The 27,057-nt window shown below is 37.9% G+C and overlaps 1 protein-coding gene across 1 annotated transcript in view; it reads left to right on the top strand.

The window, feature by feature from the left end:
- The window catches only part of CSMD1 (CUB and Sushi multiple domains 1), a 1,845,645-nt gene that overhangs the window by 1,721,857 nt on the left and 96,731 nt on the right, over window positions 1-27,057 (top strand). Inside the window, exons 51-52 of the mRNA XM_067558441.1 lie at window positions 14,985-15,179; window positions 22,066-22,239. Of these exons, the coding sequence (XP_067414542.1) occupies window positions 14,985-15,179; window positions 22,066-22,239 (369 nt within the window). The remainder of the gene's footprint in view (window positions 1-14,984; window positions 15,180-22,065; window positions 22,240-27,057) is intronic.

Below are 27,057 nucleotides of genomic sequence, written 5' to 3'. Positions count from 1 at the left end.
TCAAGGAGCACTGAATTTAAACCCCTAGTTTAAATCTTACTAACAGAGCTGAGTGAATAATTGTTCAGTTGAAACCAAAGCTGAATGTTTTTGATTTGCACAGCAAAATGGAAAACCTGAAAAGTTTCCATCACTAGGGTGACCAGATAACAAGTGTAAAAATCGGGACAGGGGGTTTGGGGGTAATAGGCGCCTATATAAGAAAAATCCCTGAGTATCAGGACAGTTCCTATAAAATCAGGAACAGGATGGTCACCCTAACCATCACAAGATGTTTGTGAAATGAAATATTCTCCCTGGGAGTGGCAGGAGGTCCACAGGTCTGGAAGCTAGGGTTTCCCCATGTCCAATGGCCGGTAACCAGACCCCAAATGCCCCACCCCTGCCCTGCCTCTTCCCCAGGCCTCCCGTCCCTCCTCTTCCCCCAAGATCCCACCTCTCTATGCCACAAGCCACCACGAGCTGCACGAACAGCCTAGTCTGGAGGTAGTGGCAGCAGCTGCTTCTGCTGTATTGCCTCCTTCCTTCCACTTAGAGTTGCCACAGATCCAAAAAAAAAAGGGACGTCAGGGCTTGTCAAATGGCACACAAGCCGAAATCTGGACTGCCTGGGTGAAAACCATATGGATGACAACTGCACTGGAAGCTCTGCTGTCCCTGGCCCTAGATCTTCCAGGATCCCTGTCATGGAGCTGAGAGCCCAAAAATCTTGAGATTCCTGGCTGCAGCTGGACAAAATATATTTCAGTGCCCCACACACTATACACCACGAGTGGATAAAGATTAGAATAATGCTTTTAGGCAAATGTTGCAGATCTTGAGCCCCAGTCTAGGCAGCACCCATATCCCCCTTCCCTTCTATCTTCTGTTTTCCAGCAAAATCTAATGGGAACACGTATAGCTACCTGACTGATAACTTCTCCCACCTGACCCTGTGCAGAAGACATATTAAGACATGTAGAATGAAGATTTCAAAAGTGGATTTAAACAGCCACTAGCTACCATCTCTAATGGATATTTTTCTTTTGGTGCTTGTAGTTGTCTCACAAGTCTTGTGTGTGGTTATTTTTTTGTAAATAGCATTGATGCCAACATTTCTGTCTACACTTTAAAGCCCTCTCTCAGCAGCAATCAAACCTCATAGTATGAACTATATCCAGGGCACTTGGAACTTGCGTATTATTGTTTCACTTTTGTTATGTGAGATGTCTGTCATAGCCCTCTTTAAGAATGGGACGAACCAGAAGGTGTGAAATGTACCAATAACATGATAAGAATAGAGAATTGGATAGTACTGCATGATAATAGTAAACAACAGAAATCTTAAACTGGCATCAGATCTGGCATGAATCGGTGAGAAAAGAAATTTTGCATTATGTTCTGGAATATAGGGAGATTGCTGTGAGGAATACATGATTTCAGCTTTGGTGAGTCAAAAGAAATTACTAAAAGTAAACACTATTGTAATGTCTGAGAATATGTATGCCATTTCCCCCCTAAAAGACTAAAGAACAATAGAAGTGATTGCTTTCAAATATATTTTTTTCTTTAATCTTTTAGAAAAATGGAATATATATCTTCAGCATTACATCAGGGCCTCATATTTGTCATATGAGATATCATGTAGATAAATGAGGATGAATTTCTCCAATTACATTTTTACAATCCAAACTTCAAAAGTGCTTTCCTTAATCCTTTGTCACTTGCTGATATTATTTAATTATACTAAAGGGAAGTGGCATGTCCCCGATCCAGTCAAGTTATGGCTGGGCACAGAACCCAGGCTCTGCTTCAGTTCCTGGCATAATTTAGAACAGACTACTTCAGGCTCCTACCAAATCTTCTCATAACCCAGAATGCTCTCAGGGCTTCTCTAAGTTTTGCCGTCTAGAACAGTCTGCTAGGTACCATTCCATTGGCAAGGGGTCTCTAGCGCACAGTGCACTCTGGCAGTAATGCCTTCTTGCTATGGCCTGCCAAAGAATGCCCACTATACTTGTTACAGAATGAATAGTGGCATACAGCCAGCTGTACCTACCTAAAGATAATCCCCATCTGCCTTGTTAAAGAAGCAGTTCTCCATCACTTTTGTCCTGTAGAGCAACATAAAGGGAAATGAGCTAAGGACAGGATCAAGTCCAAGAAGTTTTTAAGATGGGGTCCTTAGCTCCCTGGAAAACTGCAGAGTGTAATTTTAAAATCTTATGAAAATGATAAATAGCACATTAATCATAGTTTAATACTTTGCTGGTTGCTAATACCAAATATTTATTCCACTGAAATGAATAGACATGTTGCGTTTCTCTTCTATGGGAACAGGCTGCCCTGAGGCTGCTTTGACAAAGTGCAAAGGGAATAGCTATTCACAGAGCAGCACCAGGATCAGGGGAGTGCAAAGCTTTAAGCTTTGTGCACCATACCCAATTTGAATTCTGTTTTTCAGACCACGCTAAAAAATCTGACCTAAAATACGGTGTCATGAAGTGGCATTGTGCCACAAAATTATCAACAACACATTTTGTGATATTTCACAGCTATGTTTTCTTTAGATGTCCAATAAATGAAGATGTTGCGTTATTACAATGTATGGGTCACAACTCAGACATCATAGTGCAATGTCAGGATGTCACAGTGCCCTTATTTCAAGCGCTCTGGAACAACAGTAGATCAAAAAGTGTCTTATTAGCTCTCCAAGGTTAAATACCACTGCTTTATACAATATATCATCAGAAAGCTATGGACTTTTATATTTATCTTAATTCAAACTATAATATAAAGGGTATATGTGCGTGTTGGTTCTCTAGATAAGTATAAATACAATCAAGTGTATTACTTCATTAAAAATAAAATGCTAAACCCAGTGCCTGTTTGCTTTTCCTTTCATGGCTGCTTCCCAGAAACAAGTGGTGATGAATCTGGAAATATAACCTAGAAAACTGAGTTTGTAATATACTAGAATTTTAAAAGTTACTCGAAAAAAATAGACCTTGTAGAAAGATAATGTTATAGGTTTTTTTTCCCCCCAATGGCTTCTTTGTTTTTGTGTAAATATTTAAGAACAACTCCTCCAAATCTGCAGGATCATTTCCTAATTTCAAACATTTTAAGTAGGCGTTTGGGCCAAACTGATAATTTTACAGATCTCTTTCTGGAACATGCTTTATAGCTGTAGAATTCTAAGCTGTTACAGTGATGGTTTAGACCATAATGTTTACTGCTCTCATCTGATACATACATAACAATTTACTCTAAAAGAAACATCATTTCTGTTTTTCATTATCTTTCTGAACAATAATTTAATTGAATGAATTGTTGCCCTGAGGCACAAATAAGATCTAAATTAAAGTATCTATTGTATTATAAATGACAAAAAACTGTTAATGTAGGTAGATGATGCATTGTCATTGTATTGGCATTTTGTTAATCAAGGACAATGCATGGTAAGCTGCGCTTTCCATTTCTTTTAATCAGAAAAAACTAGTTACAGGGATAGCAGCCAAGTATCTCATGCCATTACACTTGCACATAATACTAATATCTAGCTCTTATGACAAGTGATTTTTCTCATTACACACTCAATACATTTATCAAAATTATTACTTGAAAAAATAATGAAAGCACATATAAGCACATAGGTCACTGCTTAGAGCACCATGTGTAAAAGGACACTGGCATAGTAGTTGGGATATGCTTGTCACTTATGTCAAGGCCAGCAAGGGATGACAGGCATCAAAAGAACTCAACTGAAGAGGAAAAATCAGTCTCCCATGAAGATCTCAAAGGGCCAGCTTGTGATTGTTGCACAGGACGAGAGGAGGGGGAACAAAGAAATTATCAAGGGCTATTCATAATTACAAACCCTTTGCAGGAGGGTGTTTAGGAGTTGTGCCTTCTCAAAGCAGATAGGAAGGAAGGAACTATACAGCAGGATCAGGAGAGATTATATTCTCCAAACTTCCACCACTCCAGACATGAGTCAAAACTTAAAGAGCCAAAATCAGAAGCAGTTTGATGGATGTGACTCTTGGGTCTTTGTTCCTTTTAGGACTTTAGTCTCCCGGTGGTCAAATATTGCTTCTTTGAAAAAAACAATTAAAATATTTAGTGGTCTTCACATCTGACCATAAGAGCTCTGTTGCAACTAGTGGAAATGATTAAGGCAGGGCTTTCTAAACTTTTTACTGTCATGACCACCTTCTTTTATGAAGTATTTTCTGCCTGGACTCCAAACTGCATGGAAGATCATAGAATCATAGAATATTGGGGTTGGAAGGGAGGTCGTCTAGCCCAACCCCCTGTTCAAAGAAGGACCAACCCCAACTAAATCATCCCAGTCAGAGCTTTATCAAGCTAGGCCTTAAAAACCTCTAAGGATGGAGATTCCACCACCTCTCTAGATAACCCATTCCAATGCTTCACCACCCTCCTAGTGAAAAAGTTTTTCCTAATATCCAATCTAGACTCCCCCCACTGTAACTTGAGACCATTGCTCCGTGTTCTGTCATCTGTGAACACTGAAAACAGCCTAACTTCATCCTCCCTGGAGCCCCCTTCAGATAGTTTAAGGCCGATATCAAATCCCCCCTCATTCTTCTCTTCTGCAGACTAAACAAGCCTAGTTCCCTCAGCCTGTCTTCATAAGTCACATGCTCCAGCCCCCCTATCATTTTTGTTGCCCTCTGCTTGACTCTGTCCAATTTGTCCACATTCTTCCTGTGGAGGGAGGCCCATCAATGGACACAATACTCCAAATGTGGCCTCACCAATGCTGAGTAGAAGGGAATAATCACTTCCCTTCATCAGCTTGCAATGCTCCTACTAATGCAGCCCAATATGCCATTAGCCTTATAATAGCCATAATAAGGGTGTACTGTTAACTCATATCCAGCTTCTTGTCCACTGTAAGCCCCAGGTCCTTTTCTGCAGAAGTATTGCCTAGCCAGTCGGTCCCCAGTCTGTAGCAATGCATGGGAGTCTTTCGTCCTAAATGCAGGACTCTGCACTTGTCCTTGTTGAACCTCATCAGCTTTCTTTTGGCCCAATCCTCTAATTTGTCTAAAATGGCATCCTCTGCACACTAGGGATTGCCATTACCCCATTTTCTGATGGCACAACCCCATTTGCGGTTGTGACCCACATTTTGGAAACTGCTGGATAAAGTTACATCTCGGACTGAAGTCACCAGCAATGCATCTGGAGACTGCTGAAAATTCATGGTACACAGTCTGAATAAACAACTTGATTAAGCCATGACAAAGTTAAATAACTTAAAAATGGATTTGATGTAGGGCCTTAAAATGGCAAAACTGCTTTACAGAGAAAATATGCAAATTAAGGTCTTTAGACAAACTAGTTTACACTATTTCTAGTGCTTCCTAAAAGGGAGATTAAATCAATAATCTTATTAAAATACAGGTTTGTAAATAACTTATTTTAAAAACCAAACTAATGACAACAAAGCTGAAAACAAATTAAGTCCCTAATCCTTCCAAACTTGTGAGCATGAATTATGAATAGTCCCATTAACTTCAATGAAACTACTCACAGTATATAAAATTAAGCACATACATGAAGCTTAAAAGGATTGGGGCCTAATACAGTTTAAGTAACATAATTAATGTCCTTTATAAAGATTCCAAAAAGATGTTGGTTTTGCAGCTCAAGTGTTATACTACTACTTTTTTTTTTTGTCAGTACCACCTTATGTGCAGGGTAAATATTTAGAAGCAAACATATTTTATGTTTATACGGCAGCTCCATTTCTCAGTTATATGGTTGTTATAGTTCAAGATAAATTTCCTTCATTTGTCTGTATATACGGATATTAGTATATGTAGATGAAATCATTTTGCCGAAATGACACCTAATCTTACTTTCAGATATGTAACATTTACTGAACTAGACTTAGTAACAGGCAGTGGTTTACCCACACATTAATTCATAAAAACAAATCAATGTTGAAAGATGACCGTTCCTTTTTTACATCTGGATGAAGTTGAAATTCTCTCTGATGCAAATGGTTTCATCTATGTAAATGACAAATAGCTGTAGTCTAATTCACAAGAGAGAGACTGAGAAATCTAATTCATTATGGCACTACCCAGAAAACATGTACAAGCTAAATAAAGCAACAGTTAAGTCTATTTTTTTAATCTCCTGAATGAAGTGGAAACAAATAAATCAAAATCATTCACTGTAAAATTAAAAACTACAATACCTCAAGCAGCATTTCAGAGTCAGTTATATCTACATATAGTGATGAAGCAGAGAGAGAGCATATACTGTACTCTGGCAATAACATACTTGATTTCAAGTAGAAATTGTATTGTGCAGTGGAAAAGTGATGTAGAAAAGAATGCTTGCTATTAGAATTGAGGTGTTTTTGTATATTTAAACCATCAAAGTTTCCTACCAAAATCTGTGTCAGATTAAAAGAAATTATTTTGGGAGCTCATTTCCATAAGGTTGAAATAGGTGAGCCTATTATCTCTAAAGTGGCTTAAAATATCCCTGTGGTTGCACTTGAATCTCTTTATTGGTTAAGATTAGGTTAAATAAAAGGCTTCCTTTCATCTTTGAAAGAACCATATTTCTCTCTAAAACCATTACTTGAAAGAGGCAGTGATGAAAATTAGTTTTATGGTAGAGCTAGAAAGTTACTGAATATTGATTTAAAATAATGTATATCATATGATAGACCTACATGGTTTTATATTGAGGAGTTAAACATTTTGATAATTTAATAATTTATTTATCATTTAATAAGCAAATAAGCACTTGATTTGTATGCCTGAAAATACCTTGAGCTGCTATGACACAAAAAAAAAATTGCATTACTAGCAGCTAAAATGATGTTATCAAGTAGGAAGTGACCACTTACACTGAGCATCTGCTTCCACAAATGTGAAATACTGTAATGGGAAAAAGAAAAAAAGATCGGGGCTATCTACATGTCATCCCTCTTTGGCCAGTATAGCCTCATATTTGCTTGTCATACCCCCCTTTGGATAATTTTCCCAGCTCAGAAACATTTGCATCTTTCCAAGGTACTGGTACTGGGCCAGCCTGCATGGATTTTTTTAATGGATTTGCCAGGCACCAGTAAATAATTTAATCTGCTGGGTTTCTTTTACGTGGGTCTAGAAAGATTTACATTATTATCACAATACACTGGGATATCTAATGTTAAAAGTTTGTGTCCAGCTAAAGATGCTGCAGCGTTCTCATTTTTGCAGTTTAAGCGATAACAGATCAAAAGTGTTGAAAATACAGCAGCTGTCTGTCCTCCAACATGCAAGTACACTGTGAGTATGTGTGAGATATGGTTTGAATCACATGAAAGTGAGGTGATGTGCGATGTTATTAATTTTATCTATATGTGCGCTCTCTTCAGATACTCTAGGGGGGTATTGCAGAGTTGCCTTGTGGTTGGTGTTGTGGTGGGCTTTCCTTCTGAGGGGTGGGTGCTGATTTGTTTGCATTTCAAAGGTGGCAACTCTAATCAGGTAGTCATGAGGTGCAGCCCTTATTGTCAGACTGGCATGTCCTCCTGGTCATTCTGGGGATTAAATCGAGGACGACACCCACCTCCACGGTCTGCACACCTGCCCTCTGTCTCTATTCCTACCTACGGCTCTTCTCTCAGATCTCAGGACTGCAGTGTCTTCTTCTTGAGTCAGTCTTCCAGCTAAGTAATTGTCTGTGTTTCCCCCTTCCAGGGGGGAGAAAATTTCTCTGTCCAGCAGTCCAGCCACTTCCCCTGTGACTCCAGGCCCCAACCCAGGGACCCTGCAAATAGTAGTCTCCTGCTGCTCTTCTGTTGTCTCTCTCAGTGCTGCTCTCCTTCCCTGGGCCACTTCCCCATGGTCCCCACACCTTCTTCACCCTTATCTCAGAGCCTTAGCTGCTCAGTCCCAGGAGCTAGCACTGCTCTATCCAAGTGCTTGCTGTTCTCTCAGCCCTCCAGGAACGCAGATCTTACTCCTTGGGCTCCCAGCAAAAAATGACTTACTCTGCCCTTCAGCTCCCTTTTATATGGACCTGCTGGGCCCTAATTGACTGTTCATCACAGCCCCTCTCCTGTTGGCTGCTTTCTGTGCAGCCTTCCCAGGGCTCGGTTAACCCCTTCTCTGCCAGTGTGGGGCAGTCGCCCCGTCACACATGCGTAAATGAAGTACTGGAAAAGATAGACTTATAATCACGATTTACTAAAATGTATTAACAATAAATACAAACCAGATGAAATTTCAATGTTTAAAATGTATTATTCTTGAATCACGGTCCAAGTATTTCAGTAACCCCTTCAGTCTTTCACTGTTTCTACGCACCAAACATTTCAGGGCTAAATTCCTATTTGCACTAGTGTTGTTTTACACCACCCTGGCAATGTAAAGTAGCCTTGAAGTGGGTGTAAATGTAATTTATAACTGCTTTATGGCCTATTAACACTGTCAGAGTGGAGTAAAGTGGCCTTAGTTTAAATAAGAATCAAAGTCTTTTATGTTTAGTTACATTTTTATTTTTAGCACAGTTTGGTTTCTTACATATTTGTGTCAGGTCCTAATGACCTTTATATGAATTATTAATAGTAATGCAGTGGCCCAAGTGGATTTTGTAGATGATCAGATATAATGATTTCAAAACAGGACCTTTGGCATATATCTTAATTTCTATGGCCAGATTCAAAGGCAAGATTTTGGCATTTTTTTTCTTAGCTGTATTTCCTTTTTGGGGGGAGGAACAGGTGTGGTAAGGAGGATAAATTTTTCTTTTCACAAAAGATGGTGGCTCTTGGCCCTTTCTATAGTCACAGTGTGACAAGCGCAGTCACTAATAAGTTCTGAACTCTGTTTGTTTTACAGTAGTGTAATTCTGAAATGCAGGATCTAGGATATTGAATTTATAAGCATTTATTTTCTTTAGTTTAAGATCATACACGTTACTAAATATTTTAATAAAATGAAATGTTATTAAAAAATAATCAACTTTTATGTATAGGGCACATTTTTTAAATAATGTTGATACCAACAAAGTAACTATTCATTGAACTTTATCTTTGAACTTTAATAAATAATTTATCAAGCCTGCTGTCTCTGTCTCCAACTACACTATAAATTGTATGCAGGGCCAACTTGAGGGGCAGGCAAGCCAGGTGACCACTGTTTATAGACTGCTTGAAGTAAAATGATTCACGTATTCCATATGTAGATTCATTTTTCATTGACCTCCTTATGGACCTTTGTAGAAATTTGTGAAACCTTCCAGACCTTCTGAGAACTATATTTTCCTCAAACCTTCTAGAATGTTGTCGGACATGCTTTCGTGGTAATTAAAGGGCAGGTGTCACCAGTCAGTCACTGAGATATAAGAACGAACTGAAGTGAAGTGAGAGCCCAGCTGCAATACTGTGTACCTGGTTTTATTGTGTAATTTGTGAAAGTTTACTTGTGTTTTAAGATTTAAGGAGTGTAAGTAGCAACTAATAAAGGATGTATTTATTGTCAGAGATATCTATTGAACTCCTATGTATGCAACGATATAAAAGAAATACTGTTACTTATTTTGTGATGTTTAACACGTAATGTTTGATGACTTTCTAAGACTGCAGAACAAAGATTTTTGCTCTCCCTAATACTATCTGTTTTCCCCCATGGAAAGTAAAAAATGCCCTCGAAGAAGCCTTCAGGAGCTCAGTATAGGAAGTGAAAAGCTCAACTGCAATCTAGTTTGCAGCAAGGGGCAAATTTGATGGGAAAAGATCTGAAACAGAGCAACATACACCAGGCTTAGGCAGTAGCAATATCCCAGTGCAGAAGAAATTCAGAAGTGAAGCATAAATGATGGAAATGCTATTACTAAGGAATTAGCAGATTAACCTGAATATAGGGAATGGAAATGTGACAAAAGTGATGGAGAATCATTCAGTTTTCCTGGTGGCATAAAGGAGAGTGATGATAAAGAAGAATGTGGCTCACATGAAAAAGAGAGTAATGACAAGGAAAAATCTGCTTTACATGAAAACAAGAGAAACGATAAAGAAGAATCCACCTCGGATGATGACAGAAACAGCAGTGAAAAAAATTGCATGCCACAAATAGATATATCATATCCTAATTTATGGCTGGTGATTCTAAACTCTGCTGATATTGATTGTACAATTTTGAATGGGCTGGGCAAAATCCAGGATATGACCGTTCCAGTAAATGAGCAGAAGCTACACTTCTCAAAGTCACACTGTGAATGCATGTTTGAGAGTGGTGAGAAACTGAATCAGTGTTGGCTAGTTTACTCAAAATCAACTGACAAAGTGCTCTGCTTTGTTGCAAAATGTTTTACAAGAATGTCAAATTGTTGCTTGCATTTTCTAGATACAATTACTTGCATAACTTAGCTTATTCTTCCATCCCATAATATTAAAGGAACTGGCACATGAAATTGCAATCCTGTTAACAATGATTTTTAATTAATCTGTAAACTCCGGGGTTGTACCGTATGACTGGAGAATTGTTGACATAGTTCGTATTTTTAAGAAAGGGAAAAAAAGTGATCTGTGTAATTACAGGCCTCTTAGTTTGACCTCAGTAGAATGCACAGTCTTGGAAAATATTTTGAAAGAGAAAGTAGTTAATGACATTGAGGTTAACAGTAGTTGGGATAAAATACAACATGGTTTTACAAAAGATACATCGTGCCAGACCAACTTAATCTCCTTTTTTGAGAGGATAACAGATTTTTTAGACAAAGGGAATGCAGTGGATCTAATTTACCTAGATTTCAGTATGGCTTTGATATGGTTCCATATGGGAAATTATTAGTTAAATTGGAAAAGATAGGGATTGATAGGAAAATTGAAAGTTGGATAAGAAACTGGTTAAAGGGGATACTAGGTGAACTGTCAGGCTGGAGGGAGGTTACTAACGGAGTTTCCAGGGATCGGTCTTGGGACAATCTTACTTAACCTTTATACTACTGACCTTGGCACAGAAAGTGGGAGTGTGCTAATAAAGTCTGTGGATGACATAAAGTTGGGCAGTATTGCAAATACAGAGAAGAACCAGGATATCATACAAGAAGATTTGGATGACCTTGTAAACTGGAGTAATAGAAGTAGGATGAAATTTAAGAGTGGAAAGTGCAAGATCATGCATTTAGGGACTAATAACAAACATTTTTGCTATAAACTGGGGACGCATCAGTTGGAAGTGACAGAGGAGGAGAAGGATTTGGGCATATTGGTTGATCACAGGATGATTATGAACCGTCAATGTGATGTGGCCGTGAAAAAAGCTAGTCCTAGGATGCATAAGGTGGGGTAGTCCCTGTAAAGATAGGGAGATGTTAGTACTGTTATAGAAGGCACTGGTGATACTGTGTGCAGTTCTGGTCTCACATGTTTAAGAAAGATGAATTCAGACTGGAACAGGTACAGAGAAGGGCTACAAGGATGGTCCTAGTAATGGCAAACCTGCCTTATGAGAGGAGAGCTTGGCTTGTTTAGCCTAACCAAAAGAAGGCTGAGGGGAGATATGATTGTTCTCTATAAATACATCAGAGATAAATACCAGGGAGGGAGAGGAATTATCCAAGTTCAGCATCAATGTGGACACACAAACTAATGGATATAAACTGGCCATCAGGAAGTTTAGACTTGAAATTAGATGACTGTGTCTAACCATCAGAGGAATGAAGTTCTGGAGCAGCATTCCTAGGCTGAGACTGAGCTTGATAAGTTTACAGATGGGATAGTATGATGGGACAGCGTAATTTGGCAATTGACTGATCTTTAACTACTTTAAATATGCCCAATGGCCTGTGAATTGGATGTTAGATGGGTGGGTTCTGAGATACTATAGAGAATTCTTTCCGGGTGTCTGGCTGGTGACTCTTGCCCACATGCTCATGGTTTAGCTGATCGCCATATTTGGAATCGGAAAAGAATTTTCTCCCTGGGTAGATTGGCAGAGGCCTTGGGGTTTTTTCACCTTCCTCCGCAGCATGGGGCACAGATCACTTGCTGTTGGATTCTCTGTACTTGAAGTCTTTAACCCATTATTTGAAGACTTCAGTAACTCAGTCATAGGTTAGGGGTCTATTACAGGAGTGGGTGGGTGAGGTTCTGTGGCCTGCATTGTTGAGGAGGTCAGACTAGATAATGATAATGGTTCCTTCTGACTGTAAAGTCTATGAAACAACATGAAAAGTCATCCAGTCATTTTATGGCCAACTCCAAATAGATGGTGGTTGAGTCCAAGCTCAAACTGCATAAATGCATAGATGCAGAAAACCAGCACATTATTAATGTAGAAACCAGCACTGGAGGAATATGCTCAAGCATCTGATCTCAATTACCCTCTTTTTTGCAAAGAATAATTTGCTTCCAGGGCTCGTCAGATAGGTTGTTCACTGAACATAACGGTAATTTCCTTGGCTTGGTAAAGCTCCTTGGGAAATGCAATGAGCATCTACGTTGTGTAGTTCATAAAGATCCTATGGACCATTACTGCAGCAAAATAATTCAAAATTAATTAATTGACCATATGGAACGGAAGGAGTTTGAGAACATATTGATGCGGCTCAGCAAAGCAAAGTACTACATCGTAATAATGGACTGCACTTCTGAAATTAGTCAGAGTGAAAAGATGTCATTTACAGTTTGTTGATGATGAGGATGATTGCATACAAGTAAAACAACACTTTATCTGTTTCCAGTCTGTGGACGACTGTGCTGGAAAAGGCCTATCAGAACTATTTCTGAACATTTTGAATGAGAATAAAATAATGCTTCAGGACTGCTGCGGCCAAGGCTGTGACAACAGTGCTGACATGAAGGGAAGAAACAGAGGCATCCAGCCAAGGATACTTGTGCTGAATCCAATACCTTTCTTCGTGCCTTGTGGCTGCCATTCTCTTAACCTGGTTGCCTAGATACAGTGTCAAGTTTAGATTCAGTATCTCTCTTCAGCATACTGCAATGGAAATACGTCCTGTTTTCAGCATCAACTATCAGGGGGAATATCTTCATGGACAATGTTACAAATCCGATTCTGAAGCCGCTAAGTGACACTCGCTGGGAGAGCTGCATTGACAGCATACAGCCAATGAGGTACCAAGTCACTGAGGTTTACGCTGCCCTGATGGAAGTGGCACAGTCCAGTAAAACTGAGGCTGGAATCTGTCATGAGGCACAAAGCCTGGCAAACCAGATCACTGATTCAAATTCCTGATCTTAGTTGTGGTTTGGCATGCTATCCTGTTCCACATAAACATTGTAAGCAACGCATTACAAACTCAGTCATTGGACATCATGACCATTACTACTTTGATGAGCAGCTGCCTTGATTTTGTTGTGGACAAATGAAGCACTATGAAAAGACCTGGAGTTTTTTGTATGAGCTTAGTAAGGTGCTGGCAGACAGGAAAGTAACAATTGTATGGACCTTCACCGGATGCTGACAATGAGGAACGTTCAGACATCAATGATAAAGACTTCTATGTCGAATTGGACAACATCCATCATATTTTGGCATATAGAAACCACTCCCCACTCCAAATTCTCCAATTCATTCCGGATGCAGAGCTGAAGGACACTCTTCAAAATGTGCGGATAGCTTTGATGGTTCTACTCATGCTGTCAGTCAGAGCTGCAAGTGGTGAGCACAACTTTTCAAAGCTCAGGCTTAAGTAAACATGTCTTTGATCAACGATGGCCAATGAAAAACTGACATCACTTGCTATTTTATTTCTTGAAAATGTCATTGGCCAGTCTTTGGATCTCTTTGAAGCTGTGCTTCAGTTTGCGAGAAGAAAGGCAAGAAAAGTGATCTTTCAAACTAAAGGACTAGCATTAACGTTCTAAGGCTGTCACCTATTGTAACACTGCTTATTACTGGTTCACCAGTGTTGCTGGGCAGTTCAATTTCTTGATGTTGGTACATTTCAATTATTCTTAAAATTAAAAAGTTTCTATAAACATATTTATGGCATGAATAAATACAGATTTACAGATACTAGTATACAACTCTATTATCTTATACGCAAATTGAATTCAAATTGCATATCAAAGTCATGAAATGGGCTACAAATATAATAAAAAATAAGGTATTCACAAATTTAACAAATAGAGTGGAAGGGGGAAGTGCCAAAGGCTTTTCACTTGGGGCACCCTTTGGTCAAGGGCCAGCTCTGATTGTATGTTTCCTATGACAATTCACGCAAAATTCAGTTATAACTTGTGTGAGTATCATGAAAAATACAAAACTGATCTTCTCAGTTGCTTACACTAAATATGCTATCTTCCCAGACTTGGAACACGAGATGCTGCAGCACTGAAATCACTATGGTGTGTCAGATGTTGATTTTTTTTTAACGGCAGCTGCTCCACTTTGTAATGTAATAATTGATACTGTATACATATAGTACATCAATTTCCAGGTAATTAAGAATGAATGTTTAACTCTTCACTACAGTGTATGCAGGATGCACTTGAAAGAATCCAGTTAGAGCCATTATGAAGTAAATGTCATGTGCAGTGAAATAAAGTATTGCCTGATAAATGTAACATTTAAAACAGGGTTGATAGGACTGGACTGTCTTTTGCATTAGATAACAAAAGGCTATATGCTTAGAAGGTTCCCCACTGAGTATTAAGTACTCCATCATTGTCTGCCATTCCTTATATATTCACTGTAGTCCATGGTTTGATCTGTCTGTTAATTAAATTTAAATATATCATCTTTATCTTAGAAAATGTAGCTCTATATAACTATATAATTGTTCTGTAGTATTTAAATTGCACTGTATTGCAAACTACTAAAACTCACTGGTATTGTGCAATATCTGTTGCTCTTTGCTGGATCTTGTATTTTTAAAATGTTCACAGCATGCTCCATTTCCCATGGAAAGCCTTCTGTCAATAAGACCATGAGTCATTTTTTGTGAAATAATGTGGGGGAAAAGTGCTAATATACAAGTTCCTTTCTTCACAGCTGCAACTTGCCCCAGCATTGAGACTCTGGTCTCTGAGCATGTCATCTGGAAACTGATATCTGGGTCATTGAATGAATATGGAGCTCAAGTCATGCTGAGCTGCAGTCCGGGATATTATTTAGGGGGTCAAAGACTCATACAGTGCAGATCTAATGGAACATGGAGTGGAGGTGATGAAAGACCAAGTTGTAAGGGTAAGGAGCATTCTTGTTTACCAAATGTACCATGCTTTCTAATAATATATTTGTATTTTTAGTGTTTTCTATTTACTTCATTTTTGTAACAATTTTAGATTAGAATATTTTGTTTTCCTAACATTATGATTATAAAGCAAAAGCAAATCAATTTAGATGAATATGACTGGTTGAAATCAAGTGGTGAAAACTGACAATTTCTGTAATAACACATTTGTTTACATTGTTGAGAATTTTAGAATTAAGATATAATTTGTTTAGAGATCAACGCTCATAAATTAAGGTGAAATATATATTTTTTACAAAACTCAAAAGTTTATTTGAATCATGGGTTCATTCAGGAGTTCTGGTCTGGGTAAATGTTGCATATGCTGTTTACAGAATAGTAGAGGATATAGTTATTACTTAAATAATTTCTGAAAGGAAAGGTGTGTACATGATTTTGCTTTATGCTCTTGAATAAAATATGAGAATTGCACCGTTTGGGTCCATTTAAAAAGTTCATCACAATACAATTTTATAAACCTTTCATACAAAAATATCACAAATACTGATTATTGATAATGATAATCTACAAAATTAAGGACATATATAATATATAGGTTATGATAATCAGATAGAGAATAATGTATATAGAAGTGGGGCATGGATAAAGAAGAATACAAAGGCCAAGTCATAGAGAGTGACTGACTGTTGGGAAACAGGGAGAAGCAGGATGTGATATTCAATTACCATGAGGGATAGGATTCAGAGATATGGGGAAAGCAAGGAGGCTGTTTAAGAAGTTGGGCAAGCATAGGGCAAGGATCTGCTGTGCACTGTGAAGAAACAGAGAGGGAGGAGAGAAGAATCTTAGTCAAGTATTGCAGGGAATTGGCAGGAGAATAAGAAGAGACCAAGAAAGAGAAGGGTGAAGGAAATTTGAAGCATTTTTCAAACTAGTAATTCTGTAGTACATGACATTTATATTAAGCAATTCTGTAGCACTTTAATTTTCCAGGTTTTTGTACAATGCTAGCTAACTTATCCTCATAGCAACTCTGCAAGGTAGGTATGTATTAATATCCGTTTTACATTTGGGGAAACTCTGCCGCATTTAAACTCTGCTTTGTAGAGGGTGGGGGAAGGAAGGGGTGAAGAGAAGGGTGAGTGTGTTCAAAGATCTAATTACGGTTCCCTGATCCTGTGGGTTGTGCTGGTCCTGACTCCAGACCCTACATAAATTTAGAGCAGCATAATAGTCTTTGTGGGACCCATACACCAGTGAAGATTCAGCAGAGTAGAGACCTACTATGCTCCATCAGCTTCACGCCATACTTTCCTGGAGATGTTCCTGGTACTGGGGTCAGAAGGAGAGGTGGCATGTCTGCTTTTAATCTTGTACTCCACCCTTAGACCACACAGACTTTCAGAATCAGTTTTGTATTTTATTCTGAAAAGTACATTAATCCAAGGGAGATATTTTATAATGAGCTAATCTCACCTCATATGCAAATTGAACAATGGGTAATCCCTGTGGAACCCATATATAAAAGAGTTCTTGGAGCAGAAGATCAATTGCCCAATGCCAGATTTCTCAGGGCTGGTTCACACTGACCGCATGATTCAGCCGCAGGTAACGGGAGTTATGCAAACTACGCAGAGTAGTTTGTGTAACTGACGTCGACTGCTAAGCTTCCCTTCTGCGCGCTGTTCACACTGCACTGAGCAGACGGGAACAGTGTTCCCGTCGAGTCAGTGCTATGCTACTTGAGGGGGTAGACTTACTCAGTCGACTTCCTGATCGATTGAGCGGGTCTCACTGACCACTCAATCAATCCTGAAAGATTGATCTGGCGGCAGCGATTTTGCCACCGTCAGTGTAAACGTAGCCTCAGAAATAAATGAACAGAGCCACTCTACCTTAAAAACCCCTCTAGAGTCTGCGGAAATATCAATAATGCCTTGTATGCAGTGTTATTGTAGCTGTGTCGGTCTCGGGATATTAGAGAGAGAGAAGGTGGGTGTGGTAATATCTTTTTATTGGAGAAGCTACTATTGGTGAGAGAGACAAACTTTTGAGCTTACACAGCTCTTCTTCAGGTCTGGTAAACTTACTCAGAGCATCATAGATAAATAGAAGTTCGAACAGATTATTTAGCATAAATAGTTAATACATATTTCAAGGTACCATTCATGGTGAAGTGGCCTGTAAACACACCTCTAGTCATAGAAAGGAAAGGAAAGGAATAGACAGAGGAACCAGTTGAGAGGAGGTGTTAGTGTATTATATATTGTTGAAATAAGCCGTAAATCCAGTGTCTCTATCCAGGCCATGATTTTTAATGTTGAGCAAAGTTATGAATTTTAGCTCTCAGGCTGGTCCTTTGAAAGTGTTGTGCAGGGTCCCTTTGAGGATGAGGACTGATGCCAGATATAGAGTGATTGCTTTGTTAAAAGTGTTCACCCATAGGCAATAGGGTATTTTTGTCTTTTATCATTTTCCTGTGTGAGTTCATTGAAAAGTGCCATGGTTGTCTGGTTTCACCCACATAGTTATTATTGGGTATTTATTGGGGCAACTATATGGGTGAAACCAGACAATCACTACTTCTCTCAAATGAAGTCACTCAGGAAAATGATAAAAGAGAAAAATGCCACATCACCTGTGGGTGAACATGTTTCACAAAGTGATCACTCTATATCTGGCATCAGTTCTCATCCTCAAAGGAACCTGCACAGCACTTAAAAGGACCAGCATGGGAGCTTGAATTCATAATTTTGCTAGACACTAAAAATCATGGACTAAATAGAGATACTGGATTTATGGCTTATTACAACAATCTATAACCCACTAACAACTTCCCCTTCTTTCCTTCCTACAACTGAAGAGGTGTTTATGGGCCAATTCACATTGAAATGTCCCTTGAAAATATGCATTAACTACTTATGCTAAGCAATCTGTTCCACCCTGCATTTAGCTGTGACACACTGAGTACATTTCCCAGACCTGAAGAAGAGCTCTGTATAAGCTTGAAAGGTTGCCTCTCTCACCAACAGAAGTTGATCCAATAAAATATATTACAGCACCCACTTTATCTCTCTCTAATAATGCCTTGTGTCAGTTGATAATTCTAACAGAATTATCATGGACACCAGATATTCTTTATAAAGTGACATCAACCAAAACCCAGTGCTGTTCACGTGTTGATATGGACTTTTGCTTCTGTACCAACTAGTAACTGTAAAAGAGTAAGGCTGAATATATATCTGCCATATCAGTGCTAGAGAATTTGACTGACTAGGTGGGAGAGAGAAAGGAATGTCATTTTATTTGTTCTTATAGCTTTTTATTGAACAAGCCTCAAAGAGCTGTGTGTACCATCTTGCATATAATTGAGTTGATCCTTGGCAAGAGATTTGTGTCTGACTTTTGTATGATATTGTAGACATCATATAAACTGCTTAAATTTTGTAGATTGTGTTCTTGAAAATATAGGTGGCTGCTATTTGAGCACCAGAGAAAAATGATGGTCTTTAACCCAGAGACAACAATAATAATAATAATAAATAAAGAATTATCCTGAAGTAATGAAGTTACAGACTTATGTTCTGCAGCAGTTAAGAAAAAATTACACTTAAATCCTGTAATCTAAAATAAGTTTAGGGTGCACGTTGCAGAAATCACTAATGACTCAGTAACTATGTAAGATTGTTGAGTGAGATTGGTGAATCACACAAATAGAAAAATGAAGACTTTACTTAAAATCTAAATAAATCAAATCATAAGCATAATTATACAATAAAACCCAATATATACAACAAAACACCTTCTGGGTCATATATACTTATAGCCATAGGCTGGTACAAGATAAAGCAATATGTGTTGACATATTTACAATATTGTGCATATTTACAACTTTATGGACATTAGTAACAGCAAAGATATAAAAACAAATAAGTGGCTATCACAACAGTGTTAGGATTTCTTCCGAGATCTTTTCCACTTCACTTATCCAGAACACCTTATCCAGTTCTGGGAGAACACTTCATCCAGTTCTCTGGAAACCAAAAAAGATAAAAGCAACTATATAAAAGTTATAGAGCAAAGCAGAAGTAAACTCTATTAAAAAGAAATGTAATACTGTAGTTTAACCTTTTTGCCAAGGACCACTCTGCTTCCTCCACTGGGAAAGAATAATAAACAGACATAGTAATATTGGGTAAATTGCTACCAGTTTCAATTTTGTTTATGAACTATTTTGCATTATGCTAGATGAGCTAATGAAAGAAAACCACTGTACAACAGAGAAATCCTTGTTTTCCCCAAGCAAATTGTAGGCCCATCACCTTCATGATTCTGCAAGTGGGAGTGCATAAAATGTGGCTGGCTTCCTAGACAGTTATATTTATAGCCCCTCGCACCCATGACTCAGCAATCAATCAAATTGCACTCATCAGACACTGAAAATTGTGTTGCTCTGACCTTCAGCACGTGGAGGCTGTATAGACAGGCACAGTGGGAAGCAGTGTACCATGCAGAAGCAGGAAACCCTGAATAAAACAATATCATTGTCAAAAAAAGAAAACAAAAGAAAATGGCTTACATATATTTAGGAATAGACTGGAAAAGCAACCATAGTAGCCACCAGGGCAGAGCAATTATGTGATTTTTGGACTTCATGTGAATGGTGGTGGGTTGTTTTTTTCTTTGGGTTTGTTTGTAAAAGAGTTCATTTTGAATAAATACAGGTAGAAAAAATAGCTCCTGTGTAACTGCTGTGAAATAATAAGCAGAATATTGATTTTTCTTATGCAGTTAAGAACAGGGTTTTGAGTTCATTAACTGAAATTACACCCTTTTTCTTTTGTGTAGGCACTAATAAAGGATCTCTAAAGCTTAGTTTTCCACCTTCTTTAATTAGAAACTGATTTTGCAGCTGGATCACACACAGTCATCCTGGAATCCGTTCTCCAGCTGCTGAAAAGTTTGTTGAAAAGGCCAGTTCTTCGCAAACTGCCACAGTCATAGAAACCCAAGTTAGATAATTAGAGGAGACTATATAGAGAGTGATCCAGATAGGATGTATTTAACAAAGAAATAAGAAGTAATAGATACAAAATCCTAATGAACTTGTTTATGCAGTCCTGTTTAAAGGTTTATTAATTTATTTACAAGAAGAATATGTTATCTTATCTGTTGAATTTAATGAGGGCAAACTTCAGCTGCCAAAATATATTCAGTAGTACATTTGTATGGTATATATAATATAAAGATCCAGAAACATATTAAAGACTATTCTGAGAAATCTACAGTATTTATTGTGGCTGTCACTCACTTATACAGATAAGATTATATAAATAGAGATTCTGTTCTAGCTGTGTACAATTATGTTTTTTGAAGCAGCAGGTGGGATAATTGAAACATAATTATGGATGCATTGATGTAATTAAAGCATTTACATCTTATGTCTCAATATCCATTTATATATATATGCATGTGACTTTTCTAAAGGACCCACTAGAGGTCAGGTTTGGGGCATTACAGCTGAGGAGCCTTCAGTGAGAGTATTAGTCTCACTCCATTTCTCCTTAAGGTTTTTCTGGTTGGCTTTTTGAACAGATCATGAGAGATAGCTCATCAAACATGCTATTGCAATTTCAATCAGCTGGAAAAATCAGAGGTCATTTAACAAATGTAAAGTATTGAATATATATGCATACTACAGTATATGCATACTATATAACATTTTAGGAAACTAAATTAAATGAATGTGCTATGTACATCATTATTCTGCATATTTATAATCAGACATCTTACAACATTGGGCCTCTCCACAAATGAATTAAGTTATTCATTGAATTGCAGTTAAGAGGAATCCTTACATTAAATCTGGAGCATATGATGTGCCTCAGTAGAACTGGAATGCTCAATGAGCTTTGGTCATCTATTTCCTAAATGCACGTACTGGTGTGACTGACTACAATGGAACCCAGTTTGTGTTTTCCTAGTTTCCACAATGGGACCCCACTGTAGCTCCTGAACTACAGCTGTCCATCATTACCAAGTGAAATATAAAAGAGGAAGAGAATGCCATAAGGATTGGGATAGGAAATTTCTGTCAATAAAATTTTAGTTTTCAGTAACATGTTCCTTTGAAAATAAAGAAAATGTAGAAAAGGTCTGTGCTAGCAGTCAGTAAAATAGAAATATAACTAGCTAAGCCAACAAAGAGCTGCTTCAATTACCATCTTATTAAATGTCTATTAATGGAAACAAAGGAAGATAACAGATCGGGTTTAACTAGGTTTCACCAGTGTATTAACAGATTGAAAAATGTATCACATTTAATCTGGTATCTTACAGTATATAACATTATTGTAAATATCAACAGAACATACTAAATTAAGAAACTCAATATCTGTACTAAGTTCAGTATATAAAACTTCATGCCTTTTCAAAGGCAAAATACCACCACAGACATGGGGAAGTGCAGGGAAAGGCAATTCTCGCTATTCTTGTTCAACAGGAATCGGCAGTTTTCTGGAGTAGGGCCATGTTCTACCCATATGTGTACTAATCTGGGATGACTAGCATTGTTCGTCACATTCCTTTTGTGTTTCTGCCTGGAAGATAGATTGTGCCTGTCCCCTGCACTGGTGCTCTAGAGGGGGAAAGGGATCCCTGAGCATTTCCCTAATCTGGCACATCTCTGCCAAGGAAGGCATAATTTTAAACCCTTAATTTGGAGACAACTCTACACTAGATTCTTAAATTTATATATGTTAAGCCTATGCAAAAACATAAATGTACAAAAGCTACAAGGAATTGTGTTATTTCTTGTATCTAAGAGATTATGAAGAGATGATTTCATATTTCACTTTCAGTTTTATGTTTTCCCCCTAGTTGTCTCCTGTGGCAGCCTCCCTTCTCCACCAAATGGAAATAAGATTGGAACTTTAACAGTTTATGGAGCCACTGCAATCTTCACGTGTAACACAGGATACACACTAGTTGGATCTCATGTGAGAGAGTGTTTAGCAAATGGACTCTGGCGTGGTGCTGAAACACGATGTCTGGGTAAATATTCATAAAATCATTCTTTACATCTCAAACTCACAACTAGATCCTGGAAATGCATCACTGTCATGTGAATGTGTTATTTAATACTATAGAAAATGAAGCTGTCCTAATATGGAAAATGTGTCATGTTGTGTATTATTTTCTTTTACTCTATTGAAATTTTGCTATTTTTGTCTAATTATGCTCAACATTTTAGAACAAAAGCCTAGGGAGTGTCCATTTGAAAGAACAAAATGCTCCTTCTGTGTTTGTAAAAGGACATTTTTCTGTTTCATAAAGACACACATGGCACAATAAATTATGGTCCTTCACAACTTCTCACCCTAAGTATAAACAAAATGAAAATGCACACATAGTGGAGATGGATTCTTTTTGTCATTTTTATATCGCACTTTAATATATGGGTCTTCCACCCCCCCTTTTTGCCCATGTGAAGACTTGGTTACCTGGTCAGTAGTTGGAGAGTATTTTTTAGTAGAAAGACTTTCTTCTTTCATACTTAGAGCAAGGAAAAGATAATGGCACCATAATCATTATATTTTCACATGCAACCTTCTTTTCCTCTGTCTTTCTTTTAATTTGTTGGTCAGAAAGGAAAGTAGCAGGGAAAGAAATGAGAAATTCAGTGCAAAATAGACAGTGGTAAAACCAACAATTAGTAACCTCATTAATGTTTTCTTGATGACAATAAAAGGTACAAAAGATAAAGTAAGTATTATATGTGTATTCCGTTGTGCTATAGCTCAAAACCAGCATTATTTTATGGTGCAAATAACTGACAGAATTTTTTCCAGAGTTGCCAAAGCAAATCAGTATTTAAAGAAAATTCAGATATTCAGCATTTCTGATTGTGTTTGACCAACTATGCGTATCTGTAGGTAAAGGATCATAGTGTTCCTTTTTGGCAAACTTCAGTTTGTTGTGAAGATGAGTGAGGACCATGTATGCACAGAGAAAAGTTTAATGATTTGCAATAAACTATGATATACATGTAAATAACTATTTTTGAATGTATTCCTAAAATATCAAAATGCTGCATCTCTCTCTGTATATGTCTTAGTTTTATATTTGAAGTAAACAGCATGAGAAGGGAACCAAATAATTCATAATGCATACAGTAGGTGTTATCAAGGTGAAATAGTTCTATACTATACTAATTCTATACTATGCTATCTATATCACATCATAACGTTTGATGGAACACAATAACTCAACAGAATGTGATTGTCAGATACATTAAACATTCCTATTTAATCTGGGATTAAATGCTTAAAGCATTATTTTAGAAGAAAACTGAAAATAACTATGGCATTAATGTTAAGGCTGATTGCCTATCAATTACTGCCTTCTTTGTGTAAAATTAACAAGTGGGCTAATAATAATTCTTGCCTAACTCTTTTGTATTTATAATTTTTTCCAAATATAAAAAATAAACCAAAATACACAAAGGATAGAGGGGGGAGGGGGGAAGCAGCATATCTCTGTTCAGAATATACATTAATCACAGCCTTCTAAAATGTTAACCCAAATTGCTTTGAATTTTTTGGTCATTCCCCTTCTGCAGAATGCCAGTCATTTGTTAGCTGTGATTTGCCTAGCTCTCTGAATTCATCACAAAAATAACACTTAGTTTTGGTTTTTTTTGTAATGTAATTTCTTTATTTTTGTTTACTAAATTTTAAATTATTTTTGTCCAATTTACAAAATGCTTTGATCCAAAAAAAACCACTCATCCCAAGTTCTATAAAAATAGATCAACATTGAATTCTGCATGTGAGCACACTGACAGTTAAAGGGATCTATGTACCTTCTGCTCACCCAAATCCTTTCAAAATAATCCCTCAAGCAAAATCTTTGGTAAACTAATAGGCTTTGCAGCATGTCCTGGAGCTTAACAAATTTGTGCTTGAGTGAGCGAGCTCAAGTCAAAACAGAAGCCTTCCTGGAGCCTCATCTTTTTAAACTTGAGGGGTTTTGGCTCAGGTACCTCAAAGGTTCTCAGTTGCTAAGGTATCATATCAGAAGACAGTCAGCCTCTAAAATAATCTGGACCCAAACTTCAGAGATCCAGGTCAAAACTAATACCTTGATCTATACCTGCAAATACACTGAAACCAATCCAGACTACAGAACACAGATTTTATATTCAATCCATAGAACACCTCTGCATAAAAGGACTTGGTAGTACAAGATGACTAAGCACATAAGCATGTGCTTGACTTTTACCATGTGAATAAGCCCATAACTTTTCATGTTATGTTAAGCATGCACATAAGTGATTTACTAGATTAGGACTCAGCATTTTACAGAAGCAAACTATATGTGAGCAAAATTTTTCTGCTTTATTTCAGCTTTAGAGTGGTTTTCAGGTGGCTATCCATGTAATGTGCATTGCATACTCCAGTCCTGGGCTGACAAAGATGGTCCACATCTGAAAGGAAGGGGTCACTATTTCTGGGCCAGGCATAGATAGATAGATAATCATTTGAATACAATAGTAACAAAAGGAAGACAATCCCCTGTATCATGGGACCACATACTGATTCGACCACCTCTTCCAAACATTTTCCTGAAGCAACCAGCATTACTTCTGTCTTGTACGTCTTAAGTTTTAGCCAACTAGTGTGCTTCCAATCCTAAATCTTGACTAGAAACTGGGAAAGCAGAGACTCTTGCCCAGTCAACTGTCATCCAGACTCAATGGAAAAGAGATATAGATTTATGTGCAGCACATTGACACCACAACCCACATCCCATTCCACATCAGCAGCCTTACATATGCATTGAGTAGCAGTAGATGAAATAATAGAAGCTTGTGACATTCTGCCCAAGGATAGAATCAAATTCCCCAAGGTGGCGTTCAAATGCCTTAACCATAAGACCATCCTTTCTCTTCCTGCATTTCCCTGCCTCATTCACTGTACTCCTTCCAATTTCAGGAGTACTACAGACAACAGTGGCACAGGGAGGAAAGGGTGAGGAAAAAATGAAGTATGGGTCCTATATGCACAAGGGGGCTAAATTAAGTTTGTATGAGCAACTTTAATTCATGCATTATCTAACTTTTGTGTGCTTGGTTTTGCAACCTTAATATTTTTAACATAGTTTTAACACTGTTGGAGGTCCAGTGCAATTTGAGTTGCCTGACCACTGTCCTACAGGCCTAACATAGCTTTAGTTGCTTGATTGGCTATTCTGACCTCTGTAGCATGACATCTTCTGGTTGGCAGAAATGAATAGAACTACTGAGTAACCTTGCAGATGTCTCATTTTTTGCATACCACGGCACATAACAAGACGAAATACACAACATATATGCTTGCACCTACACATAAATAATGGTAATGGGAACAAGAAGTTATCCTTGAACGTCTAAGGGTACACTTTTTCACTGTCAAGGGGCATATTTTTACATCGTCCCTCCTATCACCAGATGCTGTTTTGCAACCCCAATTACCATGGTAAGAATAGAATGTAGTCAAGGGTAAAAATCCAATGTAGGTAATTAATATATATAATAATAAGTAAAAAGGTAATTAGGTAAAAGCTGTTTCTGAAAGGGCATAAAAAGTTATCACTTAAACAAAAGGGCATGCTCCATCAACACCTAACTCTGTGGCAAGTGCTGCCGATCGGACCAGAGGATCCACTGACTCCCTGGGGGGCCCCTAAAGAAAGCTGTTCCTGTATACAGACTTCTAAGTAACTGCTTAGCTCTCCAGACTTAGTGAGTATAACATATTGTAGTTAATTTTAGGCTGTGTATTCAACTTGTATATCTATAGAAAACCTTGCACGTTAAATCTTATTAATCTGCAAATTGGGCATACTGTATCTCACTGGTATTCACACTGATCACTAAGTGTCCAGTAGCAACAACTGGCATCCCTGCTGGATGGGCTCGATCAGCTGAGAGTGAGATGACCTTTGAGGTGTACGGTGCAAGGGTTTCTCTCACTGTGTGTCAGCAGGGTAGCAACCTGTCTGTCATGGTTCTCCACGAAGCTGTATCTGTATTTGGCTTCAGGAGGAGGGCATTATGTCCTCTATAGGAATGTGTTGTAAGTCAGGCAGTCAAGGGGTTGTTTCCCGCCCTCCTTTTGCTAGAACCAATCTCAGATATGGAAGCTTTTGTGGATGACTTCGGAAAGGACCCATGGTCTGGAGATGCATTTTAGGATAAAATGGCAGACGTAGACTTGATGCTTCAGTGAATACAATTCATAGAGACAAAGCCTAATTGTAAAAACAAACAAACAAACAAAAACAAAAAAAAACCCTTGGTTGCTTTACATGGGCTTGTTTCAGTATATAAAACCTTTAATAAAAAGTTAGGAAAGTTAACCAAAAAAAAAGGAGCTACATAAACAAATAACAGCATGCCAAGGGCAGAAAACAGCTCATATCTGGGAAGCAAAATGTAAGGACACACAAGCTGTGGTATGCGTTGTCCTAGAGAAGAAAAAAAAGGACTTAGTGAAACTAAGGGCCTGTCACATGCATTTTGTTGGCGGCAGTTGACTCTGTGTACAAAACAATTGTCTGCTTCTCAGAAAATTATTGCTGCCATGCAGGCAGACCGAGGTAGTAACGGTGCAGAGAGTGTCGGTATGCAGGACTTGATCTGTCAGTTAGAAATTGGTATTTGTCTAAAGTAATTATTTGTCAAAAGTTATCATGCACTGTCATCTGTTAGAGTTCATTTTTACCCAACAATGTACTTAAATAGGAAATAATTCCACCATCTCAGATACTTCTGTGGTGATAGCTGTTGGCAAATGTTGACTTCTTAATAGTGATCACTAAACTTGCAAA

Source organism: Emydura macquarii, unplaced genomic scaffold, assembly GCF_026122565.2.
Source record: "Emydura macquarii macquarii isolate MOO-44397 ecotype Brisbane River unplaced genomic scaffold, CSIRO-AGI_Emac_v2 contig_2063, whole genome shotgun sequence".
NCBI lineage: Eukaryota > Metazoa > Chordata > Testudines > Chelidae > Emydura > Emydura macquarii.
Note: the sequence above shows the minus strand (reverse complement) of the source record. Positions and strands in the feature narration are given on the sequence as shown.